At 59.7% G+C, this 15514-nt stretch overlaps 2 protein-coding genes across 4 annotated transcripts; both read right to left on the bottom strand.

Annotated features, from left to right (window-relative positions):
- Nucleotides 1-291: 291 nt before the first annotated feature.
- On the bottom strand, nucleotides 292-6281 carry GIPC3 (GIPC PDZ domain containing family member 3). 2 transcript variants are annotated; one of them, XM_070413875.1, is made up of 6 exons: nucleotides 6057-6281; nucleotides 5128-5313; nucleotides 4797-4977; nucleotides 4282-4394; nucleotides 3922-4016; nucleotides 292-3811 (listed from the first exon to the last, which is right to left on the bottom strand). In XM_070413875.1, exons 1-6 carry the CDS (start codon nucleotides 6279-6281, stop codon nucleotides 568-570), a joined length of 4044 nt encoding a protein of 1347 aa, XP_070269976.1. In that variant the 3' UTR covers nucleotides 292-567. The 2 variants fall into 2 exon arrangements, with proteins under 2 accessions (XP_070269976.1, XP_070269977.1); XM_070413876.1 differs by having other exon boundaries at nucleotides 3594-3811; nucleotides 3935-4016.
- Nucleotides 6282-9084: 2803 nt separating this feature from the next.
- HMG20B (high mobility group 20B) lies at nucleotides 9085-14412 on the bottom strand. 2 transcript variants are annotated; one of them, XM_070415788.1, is made up of 10 exons: nucleotides 14354-14412; nucleotides 14045-14100; nucleotides 13512-13620; nucleotides 12785-12988; nucleotides 12052-12172; nucleotides 11810-11856; nucleotides 11473-11545; nucleotides 10995-11210; nucleotides 10258-10390; nucleotides 9085-9750 (listed from the first exon to the last, which is right to left on the bottom strand). In XM_070415788.1, the coding sequence occupies exons 2-10, from the start codon at nucleotides 14080-14082 to the stop codon at nucleotides 9738-9740; spliced, it is 954 nt and encodes a 317-aa protein (XP_070271889.1). In that variant the 5' UTR covers nucleotides 14083-14100; nucleotides 14354-14412; the 3' UTR covers nucleotides 9085-9737. The 2 variants fall into 2 exon arrangements, with proteins under 2 accessions (XP_070271889.1, XP_070271890.1); XM_070415789.1 differs by lacking the exon at nucleotides 14354-14412 and adding an exon at nucleotides 14268-14303.
- Nucleotides 14413-15514: the final 1102 nt, after the last annotated feature.

Raw genomic sequence — 15514 nt, 5'->3', positions numbered from 1 at the left:
TGCAGTCATTCCCTTATAAGCTTATCAGTTAGCCGGTCATTCACTTCACACTCAGACTCCCAGTGTCTTGAACAAACAGCACTTGGCCCACAATAAGTGCTCAAAAAAGATAGATCGAATGGACGAATGACTGAGGTTTTGAGGAGCGTCATGCACAGTGAGTACTCGTAAAGCACCTGGCACATAGTAGGTGCTTAAGAAGCAGCCAGTGTTGTGCTAGCCCCCCCAGACCCTCATGCCTGCCCCTGCCTCTGCTCTCCCCAAACTTCCCTCAAATACAACACACCTGGCTGCAGGGGTGGGATGTGCCTTTATTCCCCATGAGCCCTCGAGGTACATGAAGAGCAAACCACCTCCTGCCCCTCCCTTTCCCCCTTTCCCTTCCACAGACCTGGGATCTGCTTACACCGCCCAGAGCCAGGCCCAATGAAACTGAAGCCCGTTTCCATTCTCCCTCCCCTGACCTGTGGGGGAATGAGGTCACCTGCCGTTTCTGGGGGACCAGAGCTGGGAGGGGAAGGAGAGGGGATGGAGCCCACCAAGGGCCAAAACTGTGTCACCCCTAAGCTATAGCTCCTTGTGGAGGGGGAGGGGCTCTGACCCTCGCAGAGCAGTCCCTGACCCCCTGTGCATGGGGGTGTGAGCAGGCTCCTGAGCTGGGGATTCAGGGAGCTGAGACCGAAGGAGGGCCACCCCGGAGGCAGAACTAGGGGTGACAGATGTGGTAGGTGGAGTGGACTTACGGGGTCCCACCTGGGGCTTAGGTAAAAGGGCTGGTTTCTGGCGAGTCAAGGGGGCCTGCGGCTTCGGGGCCAGGTGGGGTGTCGGCTGGCTTCTGCCAGCATTGGCCTGGGTTCCACGTACCAGATCATGGGGCTGGGGTTGAGGCTGAGAGACTTTGCTGGGGCCCGGAGTTGGGGCTCTTGGTGGTGGGTCTGGGGGCTGAGGTCGGGCTGGAGGAGTAAGATCAGACTGGGTTCTAGGGTCAAGGCCTGGGGTCTGTGGGCGAAGCCCATTCCTAGAACTGAGCTGGATTCTTACGCTGGTCTGAGTTCTGGAGCCGGATTGGGTTTCAGAAACAGGCTGGGTTCTAGAACTATGGTGGATTCCAGAGTGGGGCTCAGTTCTTAAACTGGTCTGGATTTCAGAACTGGGCTGGGTCTCAGAGCTGAACTGAATCCTGGAGCTGGGCTGGGTTCTGGAACTGAACTGGGGTCCAGAGCTGGGCTGAATTCTTGCACTGGTCTGGGTTCCAGAGCTGGGCTGGGTGTCTGAGTTGAGCTTGGTTCCCAAACTGGTCTGGGTTTTAAAACTGGTTTGGGTTCCAGGAACAGGCTGGGTTCTGGAACTGAGCTGGGCTCCAGAGCTGGGCTGTATTCTTGAACTGGCCTGAGTTTCAGAGCTGGGTTGAGTCTCAGAGCTGAACTGAATCCTAGAGCTGGGCTGGGTTCTGGAACTGAGCTGGGCTCCAGAGCTGGGCTGAATTCTTGCACTGGTCAGGGTTCTAGAGCTTGGCTGGGTGTCTGAGCTGGGCTGAGTCTCAGATCTGAGCTGGGTTCCAAAACTGGTCTGGGTTCTGGAACTGGTCTGGGTTCCAGAAACAGGCTGGGTTCTGGAACTGAGTTGGGTTCCAGAGCTGGGCTGTATTCTTGAACTGGCCTGAGTTTCAGAGCTGGGTAAGGTTCTGGAGCTGAGATTAGACTCAGACCTAAGCCAGGTGCCAGAGCTGAACTTGGATTTGGAGCTAAGATGGGCTTCAGAGCTGGACTGCATTCTTGAACTGGTCTGGGTTCCAGAGCTGGGCTGGTTCTCAGAGCTAAACTGAATCCTGGTACTAAGCTGGGTTCTGGAGCTGAGCTGGGTTTCAGAGCTGAGCCGGGTCTCAGAGCTAGACTGGGTTCTAGAGCTGAGCTGGGCTCCAGAGCTGGGTTGAATTCTTGCACTGGTCTGGGCCCCAGAACTGGGCTGGGTCTCCGAACCAAGCTGGGCTCCAGAACTTGTCTGGGTTCTGAAGCTGGGTTTAGTTCCAGAAACAGGCTGGATTCTAGAACTGAGGTGGATTCCAGAACTGGGCTGTATCCTTGAGCTGGTGGGGGTTTCAGAGTTGAGTTGAGTCTCAGAGCTGAACTGGACTCTAGAGATGAGCTGAGTTGCAGAGCTGACCTGCTTTGCAAAGTTTGGATCAATATCAGAGCTGCCTTGGGTTGTGGCCTGAGGGGTTTCCAAGATGAGCTGAGTCCCAGAAGTTGATTGAGCCATGCAGGCCTGGGTCCTGGAGCTGGGTCTGCTCTTGGAGCTAGACAGAGTTGTGGAGCTTAAGTCTGTTACTGCATTGGTCTGGGTCCCAGGACTAGAGTTTAGCTGGATTCTGGAACTCAACTCAGTATCAGCAACTGACTGTGTTTTGAAGCTCGATGAGATTTCAGAGACAGTCTGTGCTCCAGAACTGAGTTGAGTTCTAGAGCTGGGTTGGGTGCCTGATCTGGATTGAGCTCTGGAAATTGGCCAGTCCTTGAAGCTGGTCTGGGCCCCAGAGTTGGAAGGTGTTCTAGAGCTGGTCTTCGTACTGCAGTGAGAGTGGGGTTCAGCATCAAGCTGGGTTGTGGAGACAGGCCTTACCTCAGAGATGGATGAGGTTCCAGGGCTGGTCTGAATTCTAGAGATGGGCCTGGTTGTAGCACTAGGCTGGGATCTAGAGCTGGGCTCAGTTTCTGAGCTGGACTCATCAGTGGAGCTGGACTGGGCCCCAGAATGGGGGTGGATACTAGAGTGAAACTGAGTTTTAGAGCAGGGTTGGGATCTGGGCTGAGCTGCCCCATGCATCGGGGTTCCTGAGCTGGTCTGGGTTCGTGAATAGGGTTGGGTTTGGGAGCTGTCTTTGAATCCTACGCTGGAGAGGTTTCTGTAGTTGGGCTGATTCTTAAGTCTCACCTGGGTTTCAGAACTAACTGGTGTTCCTGAACTAAACTGGGTGTCCAGGTCTGGCAGCATCATGGAGCTATCTTGTGTTCCAGAGTCAGGTTGAGTTTTATGGCAGGGCTTGGTCATAGAGCTGGGCTGGCTTCCGATACTGGCATTGATCACAGAGCTGGGCTGGGTCTTAAAACTTGTCTGGGTTCCAGAACTTGACTTAATGCCAAAGCTCGGCTTGGCCTCAGAGCTGTCCTGGGTTCTAGAGGTGGGCTGAGTTTTGGAACTGGGCTGGGTTCTGGAGCTAGGTTGGGTCTCAGAACTGGATTGTGTTCTAGAGATGAACTTAGCTTCAGAGCTGGCCTGTGATCTAGAACAGAGCTTGGTCTCAGAGCTGGGCTTGGTCTCCAAACTGGTATGGGTTCTAGAGTTGAACCTGGTCTCAGGGCTTGCCTGGGTTCTAGAGCTGGGTTGGGTCTCAGAACCAGATGAAGTTCTAGAGATGAACTTGGCCTCAGAACTGGCTTGGTGTCTAGAGCAGGGCTTGGTCTCAGAACTAGGCTTGGTCTCAGAACTGGTTTGGGCTCTAGAGGTGACCTTGGTCTCAGAGATGACCTGGGCTCTAGCGGGGGACTGGGTCTCAGATCTGGGCTGGGCTCTGGAGCAGGGCTGGGCTTCAGGAACCAGCCTGCAGGGCTGGGGCAGGGGGCTGGGCTCCGGACTGGGGCTGCGCTCAGCCCCAGGGCAAATTAGCCACAGGCCTCCCTGGCCTCCCCGATGGCGGCCCACACCTCCACCACAAACTCGTCCGGGAAGGCGAACTCGCCCAAGACGGAGTCTAAACGGCGTGCAAACTCCTGAACGCTCACTGTCTTCTTGGATGTCTCCACCATGGTGGACGCTGCCAGGGTGGGAAGGAAAGTGGGTAAGAGTGCTCTGGGACCCCAACTTCCCTTGGGGACCCGACCTCCTCCCAGTGGGCTGGCCTCCCCCCAGGGTCCACCGGCTTACCCTGGCCCCTTACCCAGCTCTGGGTCCCGAATGCCCATGTAACTCTCCAGGAGGTCATCCACCTTCCGAGAGGCCTCCTCCTCAAATTCACTGGGCTGGGGCGCAGGGGGACAAAACAGAGGGTCAGAACCACAGATCCCTCCAGCCCAGCCCCCTCCCAGGCTCCTCCCCTGGGTACCAGCAGGCCGGGACCTCGTGTGCCAATGCTTCTGCACCACCATTGCCCTGCCTCACCTGAAGACCCATTTTGCAGGTGGGGAAACTGGCGCTGTGTGAGGGAGGTCTCAGCCTAGGTCACGCCGGCTCAGAGTTAGAGCTGTAAGTGTAAGAGTCCCTGAAGGCCCCCCTCCCCGCACTCACCACTTCCTCTACTGTGGCAGCCCCCCCAGAACGAAGCCGCAGGGTCTCCCGCCCGCTGGTCACTTTTGCTTCCACGGGGCATTTGCTGCTCCGGCTCCTCTGGCTGATCATGTCTGGAGGCGACAGAGTGGTGGAGGGGCACGTGTTCTGGGTGGATCCACTCTTTGTAAATACTGGGAAACCACCAGCTGAGACTTTCTGGAACTTTCTTATCCTTCAAAGGCCCTCTTGTGTTCACAGCCTTAAAGCAGCACTTTAAAAGCTCCCATCAAGTGACACAATAGATCTAAACACCCCCTCATCCTTCCTGCATCTTCCCAAATTCCCCCCTTCCCCAGCCAGACTGTAACAGTATGGAAACCACCCACCTGTTCCCGATACAATGCCAGAAGTTCCCCAGAGGCATCTAGAACCTTCCATCCTACCCCCCCCTCCGCTGACCCCCGCATCCAGAGAACCCACTTCCCCAAGAGCTCCCCCCACCGCCGACCCCCAAGGCCACAGGTGGCCCTCACCGAAGGCTCTCTTGGGCTGCACCAGGCGCAGGGTGAAGGGCTGGGCCTTGGGCAGCTCGCGGAGCATCTTGGCGACCTCGTAGTGGCGGCAGCCGACGATGGAGTGGTCGTTGATGGCCTCGATGCTGTCGCCCACACACACGGCTTCGATCCTGTTGATGATGCTGCCCTCCTTGATCCTCTGCAGGGACCCAGAGTCACTCCAGGGGCCACCCCCGCAGAACCCCCTTAGACCAGAGGCGGGCAGTGGCTCGCCCAGGGCCTGGAGCACCCGGAAAGTCGCCTCTCCGTCCCCCCCCCACCCCACCCCCACCCCCCGCACCGCGGGCACCTTGATGAAGGCGTAGCCGGCCCCGTTGTCCGTGATGGTCAGCCCCAGGGCATCCTCCGTCTTCGTGACCTCCACCTCCTTGGTCTCGCCGCGCACGTGCGCGAAGATGAAGTCCTCCAGGCCGATCTGGCCGCCCAGCAGCTTCTGCATGTCCACCTTGTGGCTGTTGAGGGTGCAGAATAAGATCTGCCCCGGGGAGGGAGCTCAGGATTAATGACAGCGCTCACTCCCCGCCGTCTGCGCAGAACCGCGGGCGGGGTGGGGGGAGGGATGGGCTCAGGGGCCTGACGGGGAAACCGAGGCACAAAAGGCACCGACACTGGCCCAGCCCACAGGATCTTGGGGCGGCGGGGGTGGGGGGTGGGGGAGGAGGTGAGGTGAGGAGACAGGCCCCCAGAATGAGGGGCAGGGTAAGAAGGAGGCTGCAGGAAGAAACCTCCTTTCCCACCCCCGACTTCCAGTTCCAACCCCTTGGTGCCCTGATCCCCACCCCACCCCCCACCCCCATCTTTTCCCGGCCGTTCTGCATCCGCTGGCGCCCCCTGGGGGCTGCACGGCGCACCGCTCTGCACCCGGCCTGTAACCCTGGCTGCCTCCGACGTATCGCCTGGAAAGGGGCTGCCTGGAACCCCAGCCTCCAGCCGCGCCCAGGAACCACAGACGCGCCTCCCCGAGGGCTGTATCCACCTTAGCTGGGGGGGGGGGGGGCGGGGGGGTGAGTTCCCGGCCGATCTAGAGACTCATTAACCCCTTAGACCTGCTCCTCTTTTGTGCAGGCCGCTCAACGGGGCGTCCCCAGTGCATGGGCACCGTTGGGTCTGAGTGGTGCGTCTCCGAGACCCCGGGCCCCCAGTCCAGGGGTCCGAGCTCCACCCTTCCCCCCGGGTCAGCCCCGTGGGCCTCGGGCGCTGGGGGCCCGCGGTCCTCACCTCGGTGGGCGCGATCCCGAAGGCCTCGGCGATCTTGGCGTAGAGCTCTCGGACGTTGGTGAAACCCTCGATCTTGCCCGTGGGGCTGCCATGAGCCAGCTGCGTGCGGAAGACGAGGCGCGGCCGGGCGCGGGGCGCGGCGGGGGTCTCGGAGGGTGCGGGCGAGGGCGCGGGCTGGCGCGGGGCCTCGGCCCCTCGGGCCTCGCGGGCCGCTGCGCTCTCCATGGCCGGAGGAGCTGGGCGACCCGGGCCACCGCCTCCGCCACCGCCGGATCCGCTGCTTCCTGCCGCCTCCCCTCCCCCGGCCCAGGGCGCGACAGCCGAGCTGCCCGGGTAAGGGGATCCAGGAACCCGAGCCGCCCAGGAAGGCGACACCGCGGGGTGCGGAGAGGGGGGCCCGGCCCCAGGTGTCCAGGCCCTGCCAGGGCCAGCTGCGCGCTCCCCGGGGAGGCTGGGCGGTCGGCGGGGCCTGGGTTGTAGAGCGGGAAACACGGATCACAAGCAAGAAGCTCACTCTGCGAGCGTGCTCGCTTAATCCTTGCAACAGCCCGAAGCGGTGGAAGTAAGGTTCCCCTGGTACAACCTGAGGCACATCCGGTCCTTCCTCTGCCCACCACCCTCCAAGCTCCCACCTCCTTCACCATAAAAGTGGGCTTTGTTCCTCAGCCCATATGGCCTTGCACGACCTGCCCCCATTCCAGCCCTGTCCTCACTCTCCGCGCCCCCTTGCTCATGAGCTTCAGCTGTTCCTCCACTCCCAGGCACAGTCCTGCCCCAGGGCCTTTGCTTGTGCTACACCCTGTGCCCCACCGGGGACCTCTCCTCCCGGATCTCCAGGTGGTTCCTTCCCTCACTTCCTTCAGCTCTTTGCTCAAATGTCACCTCCTCTGACTACCTCCGATCTCTCTTCCCAGCTTTCGTTTTCTCCCTAGCACTGAGCATCACTTGACAAACCAGATTATTTTGACTTATCCTTCTTGCGTCCTGTCCTCCCAACTGGAAGGTCAGCTCCGGGAGGGCCGGGGTTCTGGTCTCTTGTTCCCCTGCTGTTCAAGGGGGCCCAGTGCCAGGCACACAGGAAGCAGGCACTCGGGCAATATTTGATGAGGGAATAAGTGGACCCCCAGGTTACAGATGAAGGAGGAGGCTCCAGCGCCAGGAGGCCGCTGTAAGAATCCCCTGGGAACACAACACTAGGCATCAGGGAATTTGGCTCCATAAACAGTGGTGGAAAGCTGTACCCCATGTAAAAGAGGGGCCTCCCGCCTTGAAGGACTCTCAGGATCCAGACATTGATGGGAAAAGGCTGTGGGTGATGTAAGAAAATGTATGTAAATGTTTAAAGCCTACAAAACATGACACACACCACAACACGGGTGAGCCTTGCACACATGGTGCTCACTGAGAGAAGCCAGACACAAAAGGCCACACAGTGTGTGGTTCTATTTATGTGAAATGCCCAGACCAGGCAAATGCTCAGAGACAGTAAGCCGATTCGTGGAGAGAGGGACTGGGGCTGACTGCTTAGCGCCACCGGGCTTCTGTTTGGAGTGATGGAATGTTCTGGAATTAGATTGTGCCAATGCTTGCACAACTTTGTGAGTACACTGGAAACCACAGAATTGTACACATTAAAACCTTTAAAAAATGAAAAGAAACCCTAAACGATCAAAATGGCACTCTTTCAGGAAGACATATTCATGTGCTAAAAGGATGTAAGAGACCTGCCCAGGAGTGATAAGCTCCAAATTTGGGATGGAGATACCTGTGCCAGGGAGCTCACACCTTGGGGGGGGGGGGGGCGGGGGGGGGAGTTAACAATATCCAGTTGTATTAGTCTCCAAGGGTTGTCATAATAAAGTACCACAAACCGGTGGCTTAAAACAGATTTATTTTATTTACAGTTCTGGAGGCCAGACGTCCAAAATCAAGTTATCAGCGCGCCAAGACCCGGGGTTGGGTCCTTCCTTGCCTCTCCGAACGTCTGGTGGTGGCCAGCAATCCTTGGCACTCCTCAGCAGCTTGCGGTACTCGGATGTCTGCCTTTGTCATCGCATAGCTGTCTCCTTTCTGAGTCTGTGTCTAAATGTTCATCTTCTTATAAGGACACCAGTCATACTGGATCAGGCCCACCCTACTCTGGGCTGACCTCATCTTTTCACTAATTATATCTGCAAATAAGGTCACATTCTGGGATCCTGGGATAAGGACTTCGACATATCTTTTGAGGGGACATAATTAAATCTGTAGCATAGGTATTGGTCAAATTAGTCTCCAAAAGTTTTAGAGTGTTTTATTTATTTATTTGTTTGTTTGTTTATTTATTTCTTGATTTTTATTGATTTCAGAGAGGAAGGGAGAGGGATAGAAACATCAATGATGAGAATCATTGATTGGCTGCCTCCTGCACGCCCCCTACTGGGGATCGAGCCCACAATCTGGGTCCGATGCCCCTGACTGGAATCAGGAACCAGGACCCTTCAGTCCGCAGGCGGAAGCTCTATCCACTGAGCCAAACTAGCTAGGGCTAGAATGTTTTAAATATTCCATTAAACACTGAAGTCTCAGAGTTTCCTCAATAAGTTAAGCATAGAATTACTATATGACCCAGCAATTCCACTCCTGGTGATGGACCCACAAGAATTGAAAACAGGTACACAAATGAAAACCTGTGCATGAACGCTGAACGTTCACAACAGCACAATCCACAATGGCCAAGCTCAAATGTCCATCAGTGAATAAACACAGTGTGTCCATCCACACACCGGGATATTAGTCAGAAAAGGAGTGAGGCACTGACACTTGCTCTAATGTGAATGGGCCTTGAAAAAAGGTGTTGAGAGAAGCCAGACACAGAAGGTCAGAGTGTGTAACCCCAGGTGAAATGTCCAGAACAGGCAAATCCAGAGACAGAAAGTGGATTCCTGGTGTCAGGGGCTGGGGAGGGGGGGGGGGGGGGGCTGGGAACATCTTGGGTAGTCTTGGGCACATCTGGCTCAACCTTCTACAAAAACACACATTCACAAGCTTGAAATTCAAATTCCACTTTATTATTTTTTTTAATTTAAAAGTCCAGATTAAGCAGTGGCAAAGGGGCCACCTTCATGATGGTCGATTAGCTGAACGGGGCAGGGAGTCAGTCCCAGTTACTCCATTCTCAGGTGCAGGAAGTCGAGGGCCACAGGCAGAAGGCTCTCCCTCAAGCATGAGAGCATGTCCTGCAGTGTGCCTGCTTGCGTGGGGCACTGTGGTCAGCACCTTTGGGGAGTCCCTCCCTGTGTCAGGAATGGGTTTCCACTGCCCTGTGTCCTGGGGCAGATCCCTAGAGCCACTGTAGCCTGTGTCACCCTCCCTACACCAGTGTGGAGAGCTGCTGTTGGTCCCCTTGTGTCCTGGGTCATGCTGCCCATGTGTGGTGTTCCCACACTCATGTAGTATGACATGCTCTATGAGGCCACAGGGTTCTATGTGTGCTGTGCATGGCAGGTGACTTTTCTGGATTTGGGGTGCTGGGGAGGTTGAAAGCTAGGGGATGGTGTAGAGTAATGTTAGGGGGCTGGAGCTCCCAAGGTGCAGGATTGGGCCTGGCCCCAAAGGGTGGACCCCCATCCCTCCTCCATGGGGTGGGGGCCGCGAGCAGAGCTTGGTCTTCGCTGGATCCCCACGAGCTGACCAACACCTTCATAGGTGCTCACTGCAACAGGAGAGAGGAGGGGAGTCATGATGGGGGACGCCATCCCCTCAGTCCCCACCACCATCCTAGGGGACACCAGAGGCCACCTTCCTTAAGCAGCTCCAAACAGATGTCAGGGTAGGGGGCCTGGAGCTGACCCCATCTAACCTGGAGAGCCAGAAGACACCCAGAATAAATTGCCAAAAGCTTTGGAGAAGTTCTGGTTCCCCTAAGTGAGTCCAACTGGCCAAGGGGGGCTGGCAGATCCCACCCAGCAGCGTTAATACAGTCCCGCTGCGCTCGTGGTTCCGCCATTGGCCTCCTGCCCCAGCACCAAATAAGTCCCACCTGGCAAACCCCAGGTGGGCGGGGCCCTCAGAACGAGATCCGGCTGCTGGATCCCACCCTGCAGAGCCCACGGATTTCCAGAATCCCACCCAAGGAGCAATGCGGTGGGCGGGTCTGGCTGAGGCAGTCCCCCATGCAGGGCCACCCCACCGGCTGAGCCAGGGGCAGACCCGCACACACCTGGCCACCTGGGCCAGGATCTCCTTGATGCGGACCACGAGCTTCTCGTGCTGGGCGGGGTCCCGCTCGATGGCTCCATGCAGCTGCGTCATGTAGAAGTCCAGCGTGCTGAGCGTGGGCGTCTCGCCGGTGCCTGCGGGCGGCAGGGGGCTGTCAGCCGAGCCCGGTGTTGGAGTAGCTGTGGTTGGGGCTCCAGGGCACAGAGGTCAGAGGATTGGGGTCTTTAAGGGAGGAGTCCTGGGGAGGGGGCCCTTGGCGCGTGTCCGTGGGGTCGGGTGAGGGGTCAGGGCGTCTGGACCTGAGAGTCAGGGTCAGTTGTGAGAGAAGGTGGGGGTGAGGGTGGGTCAGAAGACGTTAGTTGGCCTGGGAGAGGTTGTGGTGGGAGGTATGGGGGTCTAATGGGGGAGAGAAAATTAGTCAAAACCGGCCAAAGACAATCACTAAAGGCGGGACGGCTGGGGTCAGTGAGAGAGGGGCTGGCTCGGGCCTGGGTCAGTGAGGGCGGGGCAGTCAGTGCGGCGGGGTGGGGGTGGGGGTGGGGAGTGGCGGGTGCGTGCAATGCTTGGGGTAGGGAGATGGTCATATGCAGCGGGTCAGTGGGGTAGGGGCTGGCTATTTCCAGGGTCTGGGCAAGGAGGCGGAGACACCAGGGGCATGACTCGTAGAGGCCCAGGTGGGGTTTGAGGGAGGGCAGGGTTCGCGGGGACAGGACTCAGGCGGGGGCGGGGCTTCCGCACCGGGGACGGGCAGCGAGGCGAAGCTGGCGGTGAGAGCCTGGCGCACAGCCTGGAGCTGCTGCTGCAGCGCCAGCGTCCGCCGCTCCTCCAGCGCCAGCTCCTGCTCCAGGCGCTCGCGCGCGCTGCTCATGTTCTGGGTGTGCCTCTGCAGCACCGCGTTCTGCTCCTCGAAGGTCACGTTCATCTTCCGCAGGCGCCGCAGCTCCGCCTCCCGAGCTGCAGCGGGAGCCAGGTCAGAGCTGGCCCTGCCTCCCCCTACCCTCTGCCAGGCCTTTGCCCGAGCGGTGCCCCGCGCCAGGCATGAAGGCATTGCTCTGCCCCCAGCCCCATCCTTGAGCTCCCGGGCCTCGGGGCAGGTGAGGAAAATGGCTTGGCTTTCGGGGTAAATACTCCCACTCCCTACCTGTTGCCTTGGAGCCCTCTTTCGGCCCACCCTCCTCCTAACACGTTCCCCCAATAACCCCGAGTTGGTGCTCACCTTTGTTTTGGTCCAAGAACTCCTCAGTGAAAATGGGGACATCAAAGGTGGAGAAGCCATCGCAGTCCCCACCCTGGGACAAGACAAGGGGCGATGTTTACTTTGAGGGGGCATCCAAATGCCCTTTGGGACATCCCCCAAGCCTGGGGGTCTCCTTGAGCCACTGAGGTCGAGTCTGTTAACATTCCCAGGGGTGGCTGCCCCTACTTACACAGGGTGGGCAGGGCCGTTCACTTTCCATGAGCCTTGGTCCTGGCTCACTCAGGGCCTCACCCAGGGGCCTAAAGACTTCCGGACCTTTCTCACCTAGGCGCTCTGCTTGGAGGAGGACACTTACCTTGTGTCCATTCAAGAGGGTATTCATGAGCCCGGAGCCCGAGTCCTCTGGTGGGGGAAGGGGGAGGGCAGGGTCAGCCTCCCAGGTCTCCTCTGACTCTGCTTTGCTTTGCATATGCTGCTCCCCCTGCCTGCAACACCCGCCTTCCCCTCCCTCCCATGTGAACCCCATGGAGGTGAGGGGTCTCCAGGCTCACCCCTCAGAGCAGGCACTGGGCTGCCTGGGGCTGGGGCCCTTCTCACCTTTCTTGATCTTCTTTTCCTGGATCTTCTCGGTGCACATCTTGTAGGCTTCTGACTGCTGGTACGCGCGCAGCTCCTTTATGTACTGCTGCTTCTCCCGCTCGGCCTCATCCAGGTACCGCTGGCAGGGCAACATGAGAAGGCTTGACCCAGCCCCAGGGCCGAGGAGGCCTCCAAGGCCAGGCCCCCATCCATCACTCATCTCACGGTGCTGGACATTCTCCGAGCTCCTTATTACCCTCCAGACAAAACCTGGCCCCTTAGCCTGCTGCTCAGGGTGCCTCCTAGCTTCCCACCTCACCACCAGCCTTTATGAACCACTCTACGGGGTCTGACTATAGGCTCCCACCTCCAGGCTGCCCTCCAGCACCCGTTTCACCTGTTGAAATCCCACTTATGAGGGTACAAGCCAGTGGTGAGTTTTGTTACCTTTTCTTGATGCTTATGCAGTTTTTAAATTACTAGGATTTGAAAATCGGATTTCACATAAAAATCTAGCTCCCGCCCCTACTTCTTTTAGACGTTGGGTGACCACACTGGTTAAGTTTTCTGTCTAGTCTCCCCTATTACTACCCTCCGCCAATGAACTGGGGAGGCCTCATGGGCGGTCAGTTCTCCAGGAGGAGGAACCCTCCACACCAGGTCCTTTCAGGATATGGCTGCGGGGGCCTGAATGGGTGGGGGGAGGTCAGTGGTCCCGGGCTGGCCCCCTCCGCCGCCCCCTGCCGTCCACCTGCTTCTCTGTGGGCTGCAGTTTGCTCCACTCGGCACCCAGCATCTTGGTGATCTCAGGAAAGGGCAGGTCCGGGTGGCGCGTGCGAATCTGCTCTCGCCGCTCGTTCAGGAAGCGCACGTAGCCAGTGACAGGTGCTTTGGGGCCATTTGGCAGGATCTTCTTTCGCTTCTTTCCCTTGGGCCAGCCTCGCTTCTTCACAGGCTGCGGAACCAGGCAGCGCCGTTGGGAGGGGCCCAGAGGGGGGCCCAGAGGGGGGCCCAGAGGGGGGCCCAGAGGGGGGCGGGGCGGAGCCTTGGAAGACGTGGGCGAGGCTAGAGGTGAGGTGGCCAGCCAGCAGGTAGGACCCAGAAGGCCTGGAGGTGTGGCCAGGTCAGGGGCTAGGATTGTGAAGGGGGGTCGAGGAAGCCTGGATAGAAGTGAGGGGTATCATAGGTACTGGAAACAGGGGTTCAGGCTGTTTTCTGTTGTGGGTGTGGCCTCTAATACGCCAAAAGGTGCTCCCCCCACCCCGAGGCAAGCAGTGGGCGGAGCTTGCATTCGGTTGTGGGCGGGGCCTGGCCGCAGAGTGGCAGCGGACCTTGTGAGGCGTGGCATCTAATATGGGGCGGGGTCTCAGCTTCCAGACGGAAATCTGGGCAGTGGGCGGAGCCACAGCGGGTCAGCTCTAGTCCGAGGTGAGGCTGGAGACCCAGAGCCTCCCCCACCACAATTCGGGGGCTCTCACCTCCTCCTCGTGGGACCCCTTCTCACTGGCTCGCGGGCCCTCGCCGCGCTCTTGCTTGACAGCCACCACGAAGCCCCCATGCTGTGCAGGAGCCTTGCCGCCCGCCGGCCTGGAGTCACGGGAACGCCAGTCACTCCCACCTCCACCCCGACCCCGACGGTGGGGCTGGCAGAGCGGGGGCCTGAGTCCTGGGAGCAGGGATCTCTGGGGAGCAGGGTCCGGAGGTCGGATCAGGAGCCAGTAGGGACCCCCGGGAGAGGCTTAAGCCACAGGACTCCAGGGTCACACCCATTCATTACCCCCGACGGCAGATAGGGCAGCAGCGAAGGGACCCGATCCCTGTGAGGGGGGCAGTGGGGACCCCTGGGAGGGGCTGGAGCCCGGGCGTGGGGAGAAGCCCGTGGGGCGCTAAGGCAGGGACTGCCCGGTTGGCGGGGAGTCGAGACCCTGGGGCCGGGGTCGAGGAGCTCCAACAAGGTGGGCGGGGCTGAGCTGCGCCCTAGTGGGGTCTGTGGAAGGGGAGTCGCACTCACGCGACGGCCGCGCCGGGCTGCTTGGGGCCGTGGGACATGGCCGCTCCCGGCCGCACCTGGAACGCAGAGGCGTAGCTGAGTTAGGGGCGCCCAGGCCACCGACACCACCGGGCCCGCAGCGCTTGGGGGGGCCGGATCCCGGGGCTGGGAAGGCCTCCAGGGCGGGCGCCCCTGGGATCCTTTGTTGGGCGATCGGCCCCCGCGAGGTCCTGGTCCTCCCCACCTGGCCGGCAGGCAGCCCCGTCCCCGTCCCGAGACCCCCGCCCCGCCGGCCCCTCGCAGGGCCCTGAGTTCCGCAGCTGTTTTCACCTCCAAAGAAACTTTCCCGGACCTCTCGGCTGCGGCGCCTCGCCAACCAACCGCCCGGAGCCCGCCCCGCCCCGCCCCGCCCCCGGCAAGCCGATGGCGGCCTCCACGCGCGGTTGGATTGGGTCGCGCCCTCTCCCTGGGGCGTGACCATGCAGATGAGGGCCGGCGCGCCGGCCCGCGATTGGCTGGGGCGGCCACTGAGCCGCGTGGGAGGTGGGGAGGGAGGCTGCGGGCGGTGCGTCAAGTTCGGCTGCGCTCGGCCGCTCGGGGGCTAATCAGGGCGCTTTGAGGCCTCGCCTGGCGGAGCCTCTTAAAGGGCCAGTAGGCACGGCGCCGACTCCTCCTCCGCCGAGGGAAAGATTCCCCGCTCCGGCCCGACCGGCTTCGGCCCCGCCCCAGTTGTCATGGGGACGGGGGCAGGTTGCTAAGGAAGGGGTTAAGGACCATCTGGGCAGCCACTTGCCTCAGGGCGAGGTGCACCATGTTCTTAGCATCCTGCAAACCCGGTGGGAAAGTTTCCCGGTTATAGACGGGATTTAGGGCCCCGGACACCCCTCTGTGCCTGGTCCTGCTCTGAGACAGGGCAGAAACTGTGCTCCCTGCTGTGCAATGAGGACATGGCCGATGTCCAGGACCAGGAGGCTGGGATGCTCTGAGGCTAAGACGAAGAGGCTGGTCCGGCTGGGGCTGGGTGAGGAATTGGGCTGGAGGCATTTGGGCAAAGGTGGTGCGACAGGAAGGCTGCTAGGGCCTCGTGAAGCTGGCGGGGCAGGAGGTTCTGCCCTTGGATGTCGGGGACCCCCCAGGCATAGCCTGGTCTTCTCATGGTCTGGGCTGAGGCTGCCTCTGCCCCCAGAATGCCAGGAGCAGTCTCTGGATGCTCACGATAAGCCCATTTGTTCCTAAACAAGCTGTGAGACATCACCTCCTGCCTCATCTCACTCCACTCTCCCCCTCCTCCTGCTTCCTCCATGTTCTTCAAATACATCCGTTTCATTCATTCCCAGCGCTGGGTCTTTGCACTCGCTGTTCCCTCCACCGGCCTGGCCTACCCCGAGACTGTCTGCCTGGCTCACTGCTTGACCTCCTTCAGGCCTTTGCTCAAATGTCACCTCTTGCCCTAACTGGTTTGGCTCAGTGGATAGAGCGTCGGCCTGCGGA

The sequence above is a fragment of the Myotis yumanensis genome, unplaced genomic scaffold (assembly GCF_028538775.1).
Source record: "Myotis yumanensis isolate MYYU_CA2020_CCGP unplaced genomic scaffold, mMyoYum1.0.hap1 SCAF_5, whole genome shotgun sequence".
NCBI classification, from domain to species: Eukaryota; Metazoa; Chordata; class Mammalia; order Chiroptera; family Vespertilionidae; genus Myotis; species Myotis yumanensis.
This window is presented reverse-complemented; position numbering and strand designations above follow the sequence as displayed.

Coding starts and splice junctions, on each gene's coding strand:
- HMG20B (XM_070415788.1), bottom strand. CDS start 14,082: ATGTCCCACGGCCCCAAGCAGCCCGGCGCGGCCGTCGC. Junction 11,211..11,472: donor GTTCTTGGACCAAAACAAAG/GTGAGCACCAAC, acceptor CTCCCGCTGCAG/CTCGGGAGGCGGAGCTGCGG. Junction 10,391..10,994: donor CGCCTCGCTGCCCGTCCCCG/GTGCGGAAGCCC, acceptor TGCCGCCCGCAG/GCACCGGCGAGACGCCCACG.
- GIPC3 (XM_070413875.1), bottom strand. CDS start 6,281: ATGGAGAGCGCAGCGGCCCGCGAGGCCCGAGGGGCCGAGGCCCCGCGC. Junction 5,314..6,056: donor TCGGGATCGCGCCCACCGAG/GTGAGGACCGCG, acceptor TCCCCGGGGCAG/ATCTTATTCTGCACCCTCAA. Junction 3,812..3,921: donor GAGCTGGGTAAGGGGCCAGG/GTAAGCCGGTGG, acceptor CCACCCTGGCAG/CGTCCACCATGGTGGAGACA.